At 44.9% G+C, this 20,073-nt stretch overlaps 1 protein-coding gene across 1 annotated transcript in view; it reads left to right on the forward strand.

The window, feature by feature from the left end:
- Positions 1-2,465: 2,465 nt before the first annotated feature.
- odad3 (outer dynein arm docking complex subunit 3) overlaps positions 2,466-20,073 on the forward strand; it is a 53,209-nt gene continuing 35,601 nt past the window's right edge. Inside the window, exons 1-5 of the mRNA XM_078234918.1 lie at positions 2,466-2,786; positions 6,831-6,952; positions 12,308-12,382; positions 18,035-18,217; positions 18,460-18,561. Of these exons, the coding sequence (XP_078091044.1) occupies positions 2,711-2,786; positions 6,831-6,952; positions 12,308-12,382; positions 18,035-18,217; positions 18,460-18,561 (558 nt within the window). The 5' untranslated portion in view covers positions 2,466-2,710. The remainder of the gene's footprint in view (positions 2,787-6,830; positions 6,953-12,307; positions 12,383-18,034; positions 18,218-18,459; positions 18,562-20,073) is intronic.

Raw genomic sequence — 20,073 nt, forward strand, 5'->3', positions numbered from 1 at the left:
CAGGACTCTCACCAACGTTTACAGATGCACCATGGAAAGCATTCTCTCTGGTTGTATCACAGCTTGGTATGGCTCCTGCTCTGCCCAAGACCACAAGGATCTACAAAATTTCGTGAATGTAGCCCAATCCATCACGTAAACCAGCCTTCCATACATAAACTCTGTCTGCACTTCCTGCTGCCTCGGCAAAGCAGCCAGTATAATTAAGGGCCCCATGCACCCCGGACATTCTCTCTTCCACCTTCTTCCTTCGGGAAAAAGATACAAAAGTCTGAGGTCACATCTCAACCAACTCAAGAACAGCTTCTTCCCTGCTGCTGTCAGACTTTTAGAACAGTACAGCACAGAACAGGCCCTTCGGCCCACGATGTTGTGCCGAGCTTTATCTGAAACCAAGATCAAGCTATCCCACTCCCTATCATCCTGGTGTGCTCCATGTGCCTATCCAATAACCGCTTAAATGTTCCTAAAGTGTCTGACTCCACACCCCAACCACTCTCTGCGTAAAGAACCTACCTCTGATATCCTTCCTATATCTCCCACCATGAACCCTATAGTTATGCCCCCTTGTAATAGCTCCATCCACCCGAGGAAATAGTCTTTGAACGTTCACTCTATCTATCCCCTTCATCATTTTATAAACCTCTATTAAGTCTCCCCTCAGCCTCCTCCGCTCCAGAGAGAACAGCCCTAGCTCCCTCAACCTTTCCTCATAAGACCTACCCTCCAAACCAGGCAGCATCCTGGTAAATCTCTTCTGCACTCTTTCCAGTGCTTCCACATCCTTGTTATAGTGAGGAGACCAGAACTGCACACAATATTCCAAATGTGGTCTCACCAAGGTCCTGTACAGTTGCAGCATAACCCCACGGCTCTTAAACTCCAACCCCCTGTTAATAAAAGCTAACACACTACAGGCCTTCTTCACAGCTCTATCCACTTGAGTGGCAACCTTTAGAGATCTGTGGATATGGACCCCAAGATCTCTCTGTTCCTCCACAGTCTTCAGAACCCTACCTTTGACCCTGTAATCCACATTTAAATTAGTCCTACCAAAATGAATCACCTCACATTTATCAGGGTTAAACTCCATTTGCCATTTTTCAGCCCAGCTTTGCATCCTATCTATGTCTCTTTGCAGCCTACAACAGCCCTCCACCTCATCCACTACTCCACTAATCTTGGTGTCATCAGCAAATTTACTGATCCACCTTTCAGCCCCCTCCTCTAAGTCATTAATAAAAATCACAAAGAGCAGAGGACCAAGCACTGATCCCTGTGGCACTCCGCTAGCAACCTGCCTCCAGTCAGAAAAGTTTCCATCCACCACCACCCTCTGTCTTCGATCAGATAGCCAGTTACCTATCCAATCGGCCAACTTTCCCTCTATCCCACACCTCCTCACTTTCATCATAAGCCGACCATGGGGGACCTTATCAAACGCCTTACTAAAATCCATGTATATGACATCAACTGCCCTACCTTCATCAACACACTTAGTTACGTCCTCAAAAAATTCAATCAAATTTGTGAGGCACGACTTGCCCTTGCCTTTTTGAATGGACTTACCTTGCATTAAGTTGATCTTTCTCTACACCGTCACTATGACTGTAACACTTCATTCTGCACTCTCTCGTTTCCTTCTCTATGAACGGTATGTTTTGTCTGTATAATGCGCAAGAAACAACTTTTCATTGTATGTTAATACATGTGACAATAATAAATCAAATCAATTCGGAATTAAATTGGGACCATTCTCCTTGGGGAAAAGGTTGAGAGGAGATTTGTTCAAAGTATTCTAAATCATGAAGAGTCTGGGCAGAGCAGGTCAAACTGCCCCCATTGATGGAAGGAGCGTCAACCACAGGTCCCATTTTGGGGTAGTTGTTATGAGGAAAATAGTTTTTTCCGCAGCTAGCGGAATGCGCTTCCTGACAGTGTGGTGGAAGCACGTCCAATCAAGGCATTCATGAGGGAAATAGAACATTATTTGAAAAGAAATGATCTGCAGATTTACAGGGTGAAGGCAGGAGAATAGCAAGAGGTGAAATGCTGATATGGAGAGCTGGTCACCTGGAAGATGCTCATAGAACCACGCTTTATTTCCATAGCTCTAATATCAGGGAACCCCATTTTAGCTCAACTGGCATTGGGAGCAGATAGCAACACACCTGTAAAAATATAAAGAACTGCCATTGATATATTTCCTGACTCGGACAGTTATGGGATTATATGTCAGTTCAGGAAGTTTCTGCAAGTTCTCATTCGAATGCGGTCCAGAGGGAGCGCTGCCTGGGTGAAAGAGCATTACAGAGCTGAGAGGCAGGACAGGGCAGACTCCCAAACCTGCTGAGTGAGAATTGTAACACAAAATAAAACGCTGAATTGGAACCACACCAAAGTGAACAGGAAACGGAAATGGTGGTTTCTCAGCAACTGGTCTGTTGCTTGTTGCTGGGGTGATTGTAGCCGGGAAACTGAGTTAGATGGAAAAAGAGGGGGGCGGGAGGAAAGCTCGGGGAACAGATAAGGGGCGACAGACGAAAGCGGTACAGATCGGGAGAAAGATAGGTGCAGAAGTAGAGAGATAGAATCTGTAGCCAGAGAGAAATAGACCCTTCAACAGTCAGACACGGAGACTGATCCCTCAGTAGGTACTGGGCCATTGGTAGAACAGGGACAGACAAAGCAATACGACCCGAAGAAGTCTATGACCATGCTTGGGCCACCGCGAGTCCCTGTGCAGGAACTGATCTGGGATTTGCAGAAAAAAATCCAGTTGTTGGGTGAGTTTGGTTGGTTTAATATATGATGTGGAGATGCCGGCGTTGGACTGGGGTAAACACAGTAAGAGGTTTAACAACACCAGGTTAAAGTCCAACAGGGTTATTTGGTAGCAAAAGCCACACAAGGTTTCGGAGCCTTAAGCCCCTTCTTCACCTGAAGAAGGGGCTTAAGGCTCCGAAAGCTTGTGGCTTTTCCTACCAAATAAACCTGTTGGACTTTAACCTGGTGTTGTTAAACTTCTTACTGGTTTAATATATGGAGGAAATTGAATGAAAGATATCGATTGGAATATCCCTAGGGTAAGGGGTTTGGATGGGGAGGAGTTTGTGAGGTGTGTTCAGGAGGGTTTCCTAACACAGCATGTGGCTAAACCTACAAGAGGAGAGGCTGTACTCGATCTGGTACTGGTTAATGAGCCTGGACAGGTGTCGGATCTCTCAGTGGGGGAGCATCTTGGGGATAGTGATCATAACTCTATCTCCTTTACGCTAACATTGGAAAGAGATAGGATCAGGCAAGCTAGGAAAGTGTTTATCTGGAGTAAGGGGAAATATGAAGCCATCAGGCAGGAGATTAGAGGCGTAAATTGAAAGGAGGTATTCTCGAGGGAAAGTACCAAAGTAAGGTGGCAGATTTTCAAGGAATGGTTGTCTGGAGTTCTACATAACAATGTTCCGATGAGACAGGGAGGTTTTGGTCGGTTACAGGAACCATGGTGCACGAAAGCTGTGCTGAACCTAGTCAAAAGGAAAAGGAAAGCGTACAATAGGTTCAGAGAGCTAGGCGATGATGGGGATCTAGATGAGTATACGGCTTGTAGGAAGGGACTTAAGAAGGAAATTAGGAGAGCCAGAAGGGATCACGAGAAGGCCTTGGCAGGTAAGATTAAGGAGAACCTTAAGGCGTTCTATAAATATGTGAAGAGTAAAAGGATGAGATGTGAAGGAATAGGACCTATAAAATGTGAAGGTGAGAAAGTCTGTACGGAACCGGAAGAAATAGCAGAGGTGCTTAATGAATACCTTACCTCGGTATTCACGGTGGAAAAAGACCTGGGTGGTTGTACCAGAGGATTGCGGCGGACTGAGAAGATTGAGTTTGTCGACATTAAGAAAGAGGATGTGTTGGAAATTTTGAATAGCATCAAGATAGATAAGTCGCCGGGACCGGATGGGATGTACCCCAGGTTACTGTGGGAGGCGAGGGAAGAGATTGCAGAGCCTCTGGCGATGATCTTTGCGTCGTCGATGGAGACGGGAGAGGTTCCGGAGGATTGGAGGATTGCGGATGTGGTTCCTATATTCAAGAAAGGGAATAGGGATAGGCCAGGAAATTACCGACTGGTGAGTCTAACCTCAGTGGTTGGTAAGTTGATGGAGAAGATCCTGAGGGACAGGATTCATGAACATTTAGAGAAGTTTAGTATGCTCAAAAGTAGTCAGCACGGCTTTGTCAAAGGCAAATCATGCCTTACGAGCCTGGTGGAGTTCTTTGAAAATGTGACTAAACACATTGATGAAGGAAAAGCGGTAGATGTGGTTTACATGGACTTCAGCAAGGCATTCGATAAGGTCCCCCATGCAAGACTTCTCGAGAAAGTGAGAGGGCATGGGATCCAAGGGGCTGTTGCCTTGTGGATCCAGAACTGGCTTGCCAATTGTGCCAGTGCAGGCACAATTGCAGGCACCCACATTGTCTGTATCTTTAAGATCTGTCGGGATTCGCATTCTAATCAGTATTCTGTAACTTGATTTTGTGTCTCTGTGCCCTGTTTGAGAGCACATTTCCACTCCATCTGACGAAGGAGCAGCGCTCCAAAAGCTAATGGATTTGCTACCAAATAAACCTGTTGGACTTTAACCTGGTGTTGTTAAAACTCTTATTGCCTGCAGGAGGCAGAGAGTGGTGTAGATGGGTCTTTTTCTGAATGGAGGTCGGTCACCAGTGGAGTGCCCAAGGATCTGTTCTGGGCCCCTTGCTGTTTGTCATTTTCATAAATGACCTGGATGAGGAAGTGGAGGGATGGGTTGGTAAGTTTGCCGACGACACGAAGGTTGGTGGTGTTGTGGATAGGTTGGAGGGATGTCAGAAGCTGCAGCGTGACATAGATAGGATGCAAGACTGGGCGGAGAAGTGGCAGATGGATGTCAACCAGGATAAATGTGTAGTGGTCCATTTTGGCAGGTCAAATGGGATGAAGGAGTATAATAGCAAGGGTAAGACTCTTAGCAGAGTAGAGGATCAGAAGGACCTTGGGGTCCGGGTCCATAGGACTCTTAAATCGGCCTCGTAGGTAGAGGAGGTGGTTAAGAAGGCGTATGGTGTGCTGGCCTTCATCAATCGAGGGATTGAGTTTAGGAGTCGGGAGATAATGATGCAGCTTTATAAGTACTGTGCTCAGTTCTGGTCGCCTCATTACAGGAAAGATGTAGAAATTATTGAAAGGGTGCAGAGAAGATTTACAAGGATGTTGCCTGGATTGGGTGGCATGCCTTATGAGGATAGGTTGAGGGAGCTCGGTCTTTTCTCCTTGGAGAGACGAAGGATGAGAGGTGACCTGATAGAGGTGTACAAGATGTTGAGAGATATAGATCAGGTGGATTCTCAGAGGCTTTTTCCCAGGGCTGAAATGGCTGCTACGAGAGGACACAGGTTTAAGGTGCTGGGGAGTAGGTACAGAGGAGATGTCAGGGGTAAGTTTTTCACTCAGAGGGTGGTGGGTGAGTGGAATCGGCTGCCGTCAATGGTAGTGGAGGCAAACTCGATAGGGTCTTTTAAGAGACTTCTGGATGAGTACATGGGACTTAATAGTATTGAGGGTTATAGGTAAGCCTATATATAAGCCTAGGTAGGTAGGGACATGACCGGCGCAACTTGTGGGCCGAAGGGCCTGTTTGTGCTGTAGTTTTTCTATGTTCTATGTTCTATATCTGGACATGTCCCTTTTTACTAAATACCTCGAACCAGGGAATGATGTAAACTGTTGAGGTATTTTAATCCAAGTGTGTGGGGAAAAGTTTTTCTTTGTCTCTTCAATTTACTTAGAATCAGAGAATCCCTATAGCGCAGAAGGCCATTTGGCCCAAGAATTCTATACCGACCACAATCTCACTCAAGTTCTATTCCCGTAACCCCTCATTTTCCTGACACCAGAGTTAATTTAGCATGGCTAATTCAACCTAACACGCATATCTTTGGACTGTGGGAGGAAACCAGAACACCCGGAGGAAAGCCACAAGGAGAATATGCAAACTCCACACAGACAGTGACCCAAGGCCGGAATCGATCTCAGGTCCCTGTCGCTATGAGGGAGTAGTGCTAACTTGAGCGAGAGAATGTAAACCAAAATGATGGTAGCGTGGTCGAGACAGAAAAGTATAAACAAAAGTGTTGTGAAATTATAAAAAATTGTAAAATGCTAAGAGGATAAAGCATTTCATGGTTTTGTTAAAAAAGGTAGTTTTTTTTCCGTGCTGAAGTGATGCGGGTATAAGCGGTACACAGACTGAAACATTGTACCACGAGGTTAGGCAGTAGTGCTGCCAGGACAACAGGTTGTTTTTGAATTTTAACCAATCACTTTAAACTAGGCATTTGATTAACAGCAGCCTAACAGATTTGAATTTGATGTTTTGATAACCTGTAAACCAATCCCTATTGGGGGGATTTTGGTATGTCATCAGGAGTATAAGAGCCAGCTCCCAGTTCCAGAGGGCCAGACAGCAACTGCCACAGCTCCCAGCTTCAGAGACACAGCCAATTACTGTCTCTGCCAGTGTAACAGCTACATTTATGTCTTAAAAGAAAGCCTCATCTCGATTGAGAAGACAGAAGAAATCACCAAAGAAGACAGAAGATTCTGGAAGATGAAATTTTGAGAATGACTAAAGATTCTGTTTTGCAGTAAAATAAACCTCTCTGCATTCTCTCCAATTTGCTGACTTGTTTTTGTTTTCCATATGTTCCCAATACCTGGTTATACTGGATCCCTGGGCAGATTGAGCTGAGATGGTGCACTAACCTTACTGACTGGTTTATTTCAGAGGGTGATCGTAAGGCTTATTATGAAAGTTCACAATCAAAAATCAAGAAAAACAAAGAGACCATTCAATACCTCAGACAGGACAACAAGCGCCTGCACAAAATGCTGGCTGCAGCACTGATGGTAAGATCGGATAAGCCACTCTTTCTGACAGGCTCAGGAATTCTCTTTCATTGTAACAACTTTTGATCTTTTTTTTAAATTGGCTTCATCACCGTGATGGAGAAACAACAAACTTGCATTTCTGTTGCACCTTTTTAATAGAAAATGCCCAAAGGCATTTCACGGAGAGAGAAGGACAAAGTGAGAATATTAAAAAGAATAAATGCTGTACTATTGAAGAAGAGATGAGAAGGAGTGAGCAAAGACTCAGTTAAAACATGAGTTTTAAGAAATTGGAGTAAAAGGAGGAGTGGGATAAGCATTTTGGTTCACATACAGAAGCATGATTTAAGGTGGTTACAGATGTAGAGAATGTAGAAAGACAGAGGAGGCAAATCAGTGGAGGCATTAGTGAGGTTTAGAAAGCGCAGGGTGGAGCTTAAGAAAGCAATTAGGAATGCAAAGAGGGGATATGAGACAGCTCTGGCTGGTAAAAGTAGGGAAAATCCCAAGATATCCTATAAGTATATCAATGGGAAAGAGTAGGGCCCATTAGGGACCAAGGGGGCAATCTGTGGGTGGAGCCAGAGGACATTGGTAGAGTGTTGAATGAATACTTCACATCCGTCTTCACCCAAGAGAATGAGGACGATGGTATGGAATTCAGATAGGGAGACTGTGAAGGTCTTGAGCAAATTGACACAGGGAAGGACAAGGTATGGGGGGTTTTAGCAGCCTTATAAGTGGATAAATCTCCAGGTCCAGATGAATTGTGCCCGAGGCTGCTGTGGGAGGCAAGGGAGGAGATTGCAGGGGCTCTGACCCAAATTTTCAATTCCTCTCTGGCCACGGGAGAGGTGATGTGGAGATGCCGGCGTTGGACTGGGGTGAACACAGTAAGAGTTTTAACAACACCAGGTTAAAGTCCAACAGGTTTATTTGGTAGCAAATACCATAAGCTTTCGGAGCGCTGCTCCTTCGTCAGATGGAGTGGAAATGTGCTCTCAAACAGAGCAGTGTTTGAGAGCACATTTCCACTCCATCTGACAAAGGAGCAGCGCTCCAAAGGCTTATGGTATTTGCTACCAAATAAACCTGTTGGACTTTAACCTGGTGTTGTTAAAACTCTTACGGGAGAGGTGCCAGATGACTGGAGAACAGCTAATGCGATTCCGCTATTTAAGAAGGATTGTAGGGACAAACCAGGAGACTACCGACCAGTGAGCCTCACGTCAGTGGTAGGGAAACTATTAGAGAAACTTCTGAAGGAGAGCGTCTATCTCCACTTGGAGGGGCAAAGCTTGATCAGGGATAGTCAGCATGGCTTCGTCAGAGGAAGTCATGCCGAACAAATTTGATTGAATTTTTTGAGGAGGTGACCAGGTGTGTAGATGAGGGCAGTGCAGTTGATGTAGTTTATGTGGATTTCAGCAAAGCCTCTGACAAGGTCCCACATGGGAGACTTGTAAAGTACGTAAATTCACATGGGATACAGGGTAATTTGATAAATTGCATTCAAAATTGGCTCAGTTATAGGATACAGAAGGTTGCTTTAGTGACTGGAAGCCAGTGTCCAGTGGTGTACCACAGGGATCTGTGTTGGACCCCCTATTATTCGTCATTTATGTAAATGACATGATGACTATGTGGGGGGGTAGGATTAGTAAGATTGTGGATGACACAAAGATTGGCCGGGTGGTTAACACTGAGGTGGAGTGTCTTGGCCTACAAGAAGATATAGATGGAATGGTCAAATGGGCAGATAAATGGCAGATGGAATTTAACCCTGAAAAGTGTGAGGTGATACAATTTGGAAGGAGTAATTTGACAAGAAAGTACTCAGTGAATGGTAGGACACTCGGAAGTTCCGTGGAACAAAGGGACTTGGTGTGTTTGTCCTCTGAAAGCGGAAGGGCATGTTAATAAGGTAGTGAAAAAGGCATATGGGACACTTGCTTTTATCAATCAAGGTATAGCTTAGAAAAACAGGGAAGTCATGTTGGAGTTGTATAGAACTTTGCTGAGGCCACAGCCAGAGTATTGTGTGCAGTTCTAGTCGTCACATTATCGGAAGGATGTGATTGCACTGGAGGGGATGCAGAGGAAACTTACCATGATGCTGCCTGGGATGGAACATTAAAGAAATGAAGAGAGGCTGGATAGGCTTGGGTTGTTTTGTTTGTCATGTTGTGGAGATGCTGGCGTTGGACTGGGGTAAACACAGTAAGAGTTTTAACAACACCAGGTTAAAGTCCAACAGGTTTATTTGGTAGCAAATGTCATTAGCTTTCGGAGCGCTGCTCCTTTGTCAGATGGAGTGGAAATCTGCTCTCAAATAGGGCACAGAGACACAAAATCAAGTTACAGAATACTGATTAGAATGCGAATCTCTACAGCCAACCAGGTCTTAAAGATACAGACAATGTGAGCGGAGGGAGCATTAAGCACAGGTTAAAGAGATGTGTATTGTCTCCAGACAGGGCAGCCAGTGAGATTCTGCACGTCCAGGAGGCAAGCTGTGGGGGTTACTGATAGTGTGACATAAACCCAACATCCCAGTTTAGCCCGTCCTCATGTGTGCGGAACTTGGCTATCAGTTTCTGCTCAGCGACTCTGCGCTGTCGTGTGCCCGAAGATCAGAGGCTGAATGCCCGTGACCGCTGAAGTGCTCCCCCACAGGAAGAGAACAGTCTTGCCTGGTGATTGTCGAGCGTCGTCCATTCATACTTTGTCATAGCATCTGCATGGTTTCCCCAATGTACCATGCCTCGGGACATCCTTTCCTGCAGCGTATCAGGTAGACAACGTTGGCCGAGTTGCAAGAGTAGGTACCGTGTACCTGGTGGATGGTGTTCTCACGTGAGATGATGGTATCCGTGTCGTTGATCCGACACGTCTTGCAGAGGTTGCTGTGGCAGGGTTGTGTGGTGTCGTGGTCACTGTTCTCCTGAAGGCTGGGTAGTTTGCTGCGGACAATGGTCTGTTTGAGGTTGTGCGGTTGTTTGAAGGGACAACCGCACAACTTCAAACAGACCATAGTCCGCAGCAAACTACCCAGCCTTCAGGAGAACAGTGACCACGACACCACACAACCCTGCCACAGCAACCTCTGCACGACGTGCCGGATTATCGACACGGATGCCATCATCTCATGTGAGAACACCATCTACCAGGTACACGGTACCTACTCTTGCAACTCAGCCAACGTTGTCTACCTGATACGCTGCAGGAAAGGATGTCCCGAGGCATGGTACATTGGGGAAACCATGCAGACGCTACGACAACGGAAGAATGAACACCGCTCGACAATCACCAGGCAAGACTGTTCTCTTCCTGTGGGGGAACACTTCAGCGGTCACGAGCATTCAGCCTCTGATCTTCGGGTAAGCATTCTCCAAGGCGGCCTTCACAACACACGACAGCGCAGAGTCGCTGAGCAGAAACTGATAACCAAGTTCCGCACACATGAGGACGGTCTAAACCGGGATGTTGGATTTATATCACACTATCAGTAACCCCCACAGCTTGTCTCCTGGACTTGCAGAATCTCACTGGCTGTCCTGTCTGGAGACAATACACATCTCTTTAACCTGTGCTTAATGCTCCCTCCACTCACATTGTCTGTATCTTTAAGACCTGGTTGGCTGTAGAGATTCGCATTCTAATCAGTATTCTGTAACTTGATTTTGTGTCTCTGTGCCCTGTTTGAGAGTAGATTTCCACTCCATTTGATGAAGGAGCAGCGCTCCAAAAGCTAATGGCATTTGCTACCAAATAAACCTGTTGGACTTTAACCTGGTGTTGTTAAAACTCTTACTCGTTTTGTTAGAGCAGAGAAGACTTAGGGGTGACCTGATTGAGGTGTACAAGATTATGAGGGACATGGACACAATGGATAAGAAGCAGCTGTTTCTCTTAGTTGAAGGGTCAGTCACGATGGGACATAGGTTCAAGGTGAGAGGCAGGAGGTTTAGGGGGGATATGAGGAAAAATCTTTTACCCTGAGAGTGGTGATGGTCTGGAATGCGCTGCCTGGGAGGGTGGTGGAGGCGGGTTGCCTCACATCCTTTAAAAAGTATCTGGATGAGCACTTGGTACATCATAACATTCGGGACTATGGGCCAAGTGCTGGCAGATGGGATTAGGTGGGCATTGAGGTGTTTCTAATGTGTCAGTGCTGACCAAAGGGCCTCTTCTGCACTATATGATTCTACGAATCTAAATTTGCAGATGACAACAAGATTGGTGGCATAGTGGACGGTGAAGAAGGTTATCCAGGATTGCAACGGGATCTTGATCAATTGGGCCAGAGGGCTGATGAATGGCAGATGGAGTTTAATTTAGATAAATGCGAGGTGATGTATTTTGATGGATCAAATCGGGGCAGGATCTACTCAGTTAATGGTAGGACATTGGGGAGAGTTATAAAACAAAGTGATCTAGGAGTACAGGTTCATAGCTCCTTGAAAGTGGAGGTGGACAGAGTGGTGAAGAAGGCATTCGGCATGCTTGGTTTCATTGGTCAGAACATTGAATACAGGAGTTGGGACGTCTTGTTGAAGTTGTACAAGACATTGGTAAGGCCACACATGGAATACTGTGTGCAATTCTGGTCACCCTATTATAGAAAGAATATTATTAACCTAGAAAGAGTGCAGAAAAGATTTACTAGGATGCTACCAGGGCTTGATCATTTGCATTATAAAGAGAGGCTGGATAGACTGGGACTTTTTTCCCTGGAGCTTAGGAGGCTTAGGGGTGACCTTATAGAGGTCTAGAAAATAACAAGGGGCATAGATAAAGTTGATAGATAGTCAACATCTTTTCCCAAAGGTAGGGGAGTCTAAAGCTAGAGGGCATAGGTTAAGGTGAGAGGGGAGAGATACAAAAGGGTCCAGAGGGGCAATTTTTTCACACAAAGGGTGGTGTGTCTGGAATGAGCTGCCAGTGGCAGTAGTAAAGGCGGATACAATTTTTATTTTAAAAAGCACTTAAACAGTTACATGGGTAAGATGGGTATAGAGGGATATGGGCCAAACGCAGACAATTGGCACCAGTTTAGTGGTTGAAAACTGGGCAGCATGGACAAGTTGGGCCGAAGGGCCTATTTCCATGATGTAGATCTCTATGACCTTGTGTTGCAATTCATCCACACCTGCCCCGTGTCAGAGTGCACATCCACCTCCCCCCACCCCTCCCCACGCCCCGTGCCAGGGTCATCCCCCTGCACACACCCCCGATCACCAACCTGTCCTGCCTCAGAGACTACCTTTCCCCTACCCTGCATCAGATCTTACCCCTGCCCTATGTAAGTTTGTATCTTTTTATCTTGAAGATACTGGAATGACTGAAATGAATTTGAATTTTGTGTTTCAGAGTGATGAGAAACTTGTTAAAGATTCATTTCAAGACAGTCGTGAGAAAGTGGTGCTAAGGAATAAAAGTGGAAAGGTGATTGTTTATTTTGGATTTCCTTGATGGTTCTGGAGACATCAAGTGCAGTTTCCAAATCTCTTGCAAATGGTGAAAGGTGGAAAAGAGAAATCGAAACCAAAGTTTTCTGATTTTAATTCCATGATCCCGGATACAGGATAGGGATTAGTGTTTTGTCCAATAGGGACAGGATTCACATTGTTACACTTTTTGAAGTGGAGTTGCCGGCGTTGGACTGGGGTGGGCACAGTAAGTAGTCTCACATCACCAGGTTAAAGTCCAACAGGTTTATTTGGTAGCACGAGCTTTCGGAGCGTTGCCCCTTTCATCAGGTGAGTGAAGAGTTCAGTTCACAAACAGGGAATATAGAGACACAAACTCAATTACAAGATATTGGTTGGAATGCGAGTTTAACAGGTAATCAAGTCTTTAGAGATGCAGACAATGTGAGTGGAGAGAGGGTTAAGCACAGGTAAAAGAGGTGTGAATTGTCTCCAGCCAGGACAGTTAGTGAGATTTTGCAAACCCAGGCTTTTTGAAGCTTGCTTTGATACTGGAGGTACTGAGGGAGAGAAATGTGTTTGAATAGTAGAAATTAACTGCCATGTAATTGGGGGTTATGCACTGCCAGGGTCGCCATCCCATCTTTTTAACACTGTTCAGGATATTTTAAAATCAGTATGACGACGCACTCCCTGCCTGTCTGAACATCAGCTTATTTCCAGCACTACAGCCAAATTCTAATCATTGTTGGAGGCATTGGTGAGTTGCTCAGAACCTTAGCTGAGCCATTGGAATCCTACACAATGGAAGTTAAAAGGAAGCAGACTACTGTTTTACGAGGCGGTGATGGCATACTGGTAATCTCACTGGATTAATAATCAAGAGGCCCAGGCTAATGTTCTGGGGACCCGGGTTCGAATGTCCCAAGGCAGCTCAGAATTTGAATTCCATTAATAAATCTGGAATATGATCCGAGTAATAGTGACCATAAAATTGTGATCAATTGTAAAAAAACCCATCTGGTTCATTAATCTTCTCTAGGGAAGGAAATTTTCTATCCTTCCTCGGTCTGGCCTACACATGACTCCAGACCCACAGCAATATTAGGATACAGATGTTTCAGGTGGGATAGAGGGGAATGTAAAAGGAGTGGGGGAATTGCACTACTGGTTAAGGAGAATATCACAGCTGTACTGCAGGAGGACACCTCGGCGGGCTCATACAGCGAGACAATATGGGTAGAGCTCAGGAATAGGAAGGGTATAGTCACAATGTTGGGGGTTTATTGCAGGCCTCCCAGTTGCCAGCGGGAGATAGAGGAACAGATATGCAAACAGATTTTGGAAAGATGCAAAAACAACAAGGTTGTTGTGGTGGGTAATTTTAACTTTCCCGTATTGCCTGGGACTCAGTGCCTGGGGCGCAGATGGGGCAGAGTTTGTAAGGAGCATCCAGGAGGGTTTCTTTAAACAGTGTGTAGGTAGTCCAACTAGGGAAGGGGCCGTACTGGACCTGGTATTGGGCAATGAGCCCGGCCAAGTGGTCGACATTTCAGTAGGGGAGCAGTTAGGGAACAGTGACCACAATTCAGTGAGCTTTAAGGTTCTGATGGATAAACATAAGTGTAGTCATAGAGTCATAGAGGTTTACAGCATGGAAACAGGCCCTTCGGCCCAACTTGTCCATGCCGTCCTTTTTTTAAACCTCTAAGCTAATCCCAATTGCCCTCATTTGGCCCATATCCCTCTATACCCATCTTATCCATGTAACTATCTAAATGCTTTTTAAAAGACAAAATTGTACCCACCTCTACTACTACCTCTGGCAGCTTGTTGCAGACACTCACCACCCTCTGTGTGAAACAATTGCCCCTCTGGACACTTTTGTATCTCTCCCCTCTCACCTTAAACCTATGCCCTCTAGTTTTAGACTCCCCTACCTTTGGGGAAAGATATTAACTAGCTGATCTATGCTCCTCATTATTTTATAGACCTCTATAAGATCTTCTCTCAGAGGGTGGTGAATCTCTGGAATTCTCTGCCCACTGAAGTGGTGGAGGCTACCTCGTTGAATATGTTTAAATCACGGATAGATGGATTCCTGCTCGGTAAGGGAATTAGGGGTTATAGGGATCAGGCGGGTAAGTGGAACTGATCCACTTCAGATCAGCCATGATCTTATTGAATGGCGGGGCAGGCTCGAGGGGCTAGATGGCCTACTCCTGCTCCTATTTCTTATGTTCTTATGTCCTTATGCACCCCTCAGCCTCCTACGCTCCAGAGAAAAAAAGTCCCAGTCTGTCCAGCCTCTCCTTATAACTCAAACCATCAAGTCCCGGTAGCATCCTAGTCCTCAAGTTAAGGTGCTAAATTGGGGGAAGGCTAATTATAACAATATTAGGTAGAAACTGAAGAATGTAGATTGGGGGCAGATGTTTGAGGGCAAATCAACATCTGGCATGTGGGAGGCTTTCAAGTGTAAATTGATAGGGATTCAGGACTGGCACATTCCTGTAAGGATGAAGGATAAGTGTGGCAAGTTTTTGGAATCTTGGATAACGAGAGATATTGTGAGCCTAGTCAAAGAGGAAAAGGAAGCATTTGTAAAAGCTAGGAAGCTTGGAACACACGAAGCAAGTGTGGAATACAAGGAAAGTAGAAAGAAACTTAAGCAAGGAGTAAGGAGGCTAAAAGGGGTTATGAAAAGTCATTGGCCAGCAGGATTAAGGAAAATCCCAAGGCTTTTTATACATATATAAAGAGGATAGCCAGGGAGAGGGTTGGCCCACTCGAGGACAGGGGAGGGAATCTATGCATGGAGTCAGAGGAAATGGGCGAGGTATTAAATGAGTACTTTGCGTCAGTATTCACCAAAGAGAAGGACTTGGTGGATGATGAGTCTGGGAAAGGATGTGTAGACAGTTTGAGTCATGTTGAGATCAAAAAGGAGGAAGCGGTTCTTGAGAAACATTAAGGTAGACAAGTCCCCAGGGCCTGATGGGATATACCCCAGAATACTGAGAGAGGCAAGAGAGGAAATTGCTGGGACCTTGAGAGAAATCTTTGTATCCTCACTGGCTACAGGGGAGGTCTGCAGCTCTGAAAGCTTGTGTGGCTTTTGCTACCAAATAAACCTGTTGGACTTTAACCTGGTGTTGTTAAACTTCTTACAGGGGAGGTCCCAGTAGATTGGAGAAGAGCCAATGTTGTTCCTTTGTTTTAGAAGGGTAGCAAGAATAATCTAGGTAATTACAGGCCAGTGAGCCTTACATCAGTGGTAGGGAAATTATTGGAAAGGATTCCTCGAGACAGGCTTTATTCCCACTTCGAAATAAGTGGACGTATTAGCGAGAGGCAATATGGTTTTGTGAAGGGGAGGTTGTGCCTTACGAACTTGATTGAATTTTTCGAGGAAGTGACAAAGATGATTAGAATCATAGAATCCTACAGTGCAGAAGGAGGCCATTCGGCCCATCGAGGCTGCACCGATCACAATCCCACCCAGGCCCTATCCACATATCCCTACATATTTCACCCTCTAACCCCTCTAAGCTATGCATCCCAGGACACTAAGGGGCAATTTAGAATGGCCAATCAACCTAGCCCGCACATCTTTGGACTGTGGGAGGAAACCGGAGCACCCGGAGGAAACCCACGCAGACACAGGGAGAATGTGCAAACTCCACACAGACAGCGACCCAAGCCGGGATTCAAACCCAGGTCCCTGGAGCTGTGAAGCAGCAGTGCTAACCACTGCTCATCACAGTGGTTGATGAGTGTAGGGCACTGGATGGTGTTTACATGGACTTCAGTAAGGCCTTTGACAATGTCCCTCATGGCAGACTGGTGCAGAAGGTGAAGTCGCATGGGATCAGAGGTGAGCTGGCAAGGTGGATACAAAACTGGCTTGGTCAAAGAAGACAGAGGGTAGCAGTGGAAGGTGCATTTCTGAATGGAGGACTGTGACAAGTGACATTCTGTGGAGATGCCGGCGTTGGACTGGGGTATTAACTTCTTACAAGTGACATTCCTCAGGGATCAGTGCTGGGACCTTTGTTGTTTGTAATATATGTAAATGATTTGGAGGAAAATGTAATTGGTTTGATTAGTAAGTTTGCGGACGACACAAATTTACGGATAGCAATGAAGACCATCAGAGGATACAGCAGGATATAAATCAGTTGGAGACTTGGGCGGAGAGATGGCAGATGGAGTTTAATCTGGACAACTGTGAGGTAGTGCATTTTGGAAGGTAATACAGATAGGAAATATACAGTAAATGGCAGAACCCTTAAGAGTATTGATAGGCAGAGGAATCTGGGTGTACAGGTACACAGGTCACTGAAAGTGGCAATGCAGGTGGAGAAGTTAGTCAAGAAGGCATATGGCATGCTTGTCTTCATCGGTCGGGGCATTAAGTTTAAAAATGGACAAGTCGTTGCAGCTTTATAGAACCTTAGTTAGGCCGCACTTGGAATATAGTGTTCAATTTTGGTCGCCACGCTACCAGAAGGATGTGGAGGCTTTGGAGAGGATACAGAAAAGATTGATCAGGATGTTGCCTGGTATGGAGGGCATTAGCTATGAGGAGAGGTTGGAGAAACTTGGTTTGTTCTCACTGAAATGACGGAGGTTGAGGGGGACCTGATAGAGGTCTACAAGATTATGAGGGGCATGGACAGAATGGATAGTCAGAAGCTTTTTCCCAGGGTAGAAGAGTCAATTACTAGGGGACATAGGTTTAAGGTCTGAGGGGCAATGTTTAAAGGAGATGTACGAGGCAAGTTTTTTCCACAGAGGGTGGTGGGTGCCTGGAACTCACTGTCGGGGGAGGTAGTGGAAGCAGATATGGTAGTAACTTTTAAGGGGCATCTTGACAAATACATGAATAGGACGGGAATAGAGGGATATGGTCTCCGGAAGGGTAGGGGGGTTTTAATTCAGTCGGGCAGCATGGTCGGTGCAGCCTTGGAGGGCCGAAGGGCCTGTTCCTGTGCTGTAATTTTCTTTGTTCTTTATATGATTGATCCTTAACTATCCTCTGCAATGGCCTAACAAGCCACGCAGTTCAAGGGCAATTAAGGATGGACAATAAATGCTGGCTTTGCACATTCTATGAATAAATTTTAAAAATTTAGTGCCATTTTGCATAGGGCAATGGATTTGGCCCTTTGGGTTTCTGTACAACTGGAGTGAATGCGATTTTTGTACATTGGTTTATCAGTCATTTGGAGCATTTATGAAATTATTTTCAGTTTTTATATCTTAACTTATATTAAGTTTAACATTCTTCTATCTGTAATCAGATTGACTGTACTCCTATTTAATTTTTACTTTTAATCTTGATGAGTACGGTCTAGGTCACAGGGCAATGACTTCACGAACTGAAATCTAGGAGAATGGAAGAGAACACCTTCCATTTCTAATAAACAAGTTATAGTGACCCAGCTGCTTAATTCAATCCATGGGGAGAACTGCATTTAATGCACGAGTAAAATTAGAATGTGGAGCAAGAAGTGGCTTTTAGTATGAAGTACAGTAAAAATATTCAGAGCTGTCTCAAAATTTTCAACACTTAGTTTTCAGTATAGTTTAGGCTTTTTATCTAATGTAACCATTTATAATAAAATATTAATTTAAATGCTTTCCTTACTCGTTCATTGCTTAGGATGTCATTATGTTGATGGACCAGAAGGTTTGCGATAAGATAAAGCGTCTGAATGCTCTTAAGTATCTGACAGAGATGAAGAAGAAAAATCAGCTGAATCTGGAAGTGCAGTACAACAAGAACATACAGGAGGATAAGACCCTACAGATGATCATATCAGAGAACATGTCTGAGGATTCACAGGTGAGGCTGTCAGTTCAGCGATTGTCCTAATGTTGGGAATTGGGGGTAAAATTGAATGGGAAATATCTGTAAGACTGTAAATAATAGGTAATTACTGGCTCTTTATTTTTATCATTGCCATTAAACATTGTGCTCAGTTATTAATAGAAAATTCTGGGTTTTTTAATGTCCTCGTATGGAGCAGTGAGTTGCTAAATAAATCCTTAAATTCTGTCTGATGTTGCTCAATTTGTGTGTTTCAGACTTTGCGGCTCCTGGAGAATCGTTTGGAGAAAACCCAGTTAAAATGCCATGAGGCATTGCACGTGATGAAGGTGTATCAGAAACTCAAGGCTCATCTGCAGGTATGATCATCTTTAACTGCAACATAACCTTACTGCAACCTTGCAATTCCCGGGGGGGGGGCGGGGGGCGCTATTCTGGAAATGAAGAAAAATTGATCACATCATCAAGTGGCTTTTCCAGGTACATCCACAATTCCTGCATTGGTTATCAGCACAAATGATGATTTGGAACATTGACAGTTTAAACAATTGCTTTCTTTACTCCCTGGAAAGTATACCTTAACAGTAATGAATATTAACCATATTTATATCATTGTAATAAAAACAGAAAGTGTTGGATAAACCATAGAATCATAGAAACCCTACAGTACAGAAAGAGGCCATTCGGCCCATCGAGTCTGCACCGACCACAATCCCACCCAGGCCCTACCCCCATATCCCTACATATTTTACCCGCTAATCCCTCTCATCTTCACATCCCAGGACACTAAGGGGCAATTTTAACATAGCCAATCAACCTAACCCGCACATCTTTGGACTGTGGGAGGAAACCGGAGCACCCGGAGGAAACCCACGCAGACACGAGGAGAATGTGCAAACTCCACACAGACAGTGACCCAAGCCGGGAATCGAACCCAGGTCCCTGGAGCTGTGAAGCAGCAGTGCTAACCACTGTGCTACCGTGCAAACTTAGCAGACCTGGCAGCATCTGTGGAGAGAGAAACAGAATTAACATTTCAAGTCTAAATGACCTTTCTACAGGTCTGATTATGGCTGACCTATACCTCAACCTTCTTTTCCTGCCTTTGACTCTTACTGTTTGAGGCCCTTTCCCAACAATAACCTACTGATCTGAGTCTTTAAAGCTTCAGTTGAACCCCCAGCATCCATAATCTTTCAGAGGAGTGAGTCCAGATTTACACTATCCAATGTGTGAACAAGTGCTTTCTGATTTTACTCCTTAATGGCCAACCTTAAATCCAGAACAGTCTTGAAAAGGAAACCCTGCTTCATAATGTAACCTTATGAGTCACAATATCATTCTTGTGAATTTGCACTGTATCCCTTACAAGGTCAATTTATTCTTCTTGAAGCAAAAGCTATGTGCAGTGCTGACCATTAGACTGACCACCATCTTACCATCTACCATTTCAAAACGAAACGTCAAGGTCCATCTCCTTACTAGCCCCACTACCGAAGGTCCAGAGGTGTCTCAATGTCTTTATGCTCAAACAGACAGCCATGAAGGAATCTCTCTCAGAGAAATTCAAGAGTCATCTGCATACAGTGAAAAAGGTCACTCATTGCATTGAGGATGACCTTCAGGGATATGGTATACTCCACTGCTCTAGAGGCCCTTGACCCTACCTCTCATAAGCATCAAGATTGGTTTGATGAAAACAGTGAGGTACTCCAGAAACTTTTGGAGAGCATCTTCACTTCTATCTTCTTTACTTTGATGACAAGCCAAGCACGATGCCCACTGGGAACATCCGCAGGTCAGTCCAATGCAATACATTGGAATTAGAAAGCTGAATTAGAAAACAGCCAAACTACAGTCACATACAGACC

This window comes from Mustelus asterias, chromosome 19 (genome assembly GCF_964213995.1).
Source record: "Mustelus asterias chromosome 19, sMusAst1.hap1.1, whole genome shotgun sequence".
Taxonomy (NCBI): domain Eukaryota; kingdom Metazoa; phylum Chordata; class Chondrichthyes; order Carcharhiniformes; family Triakidae; genus Mustelus; species Mustelus asterias.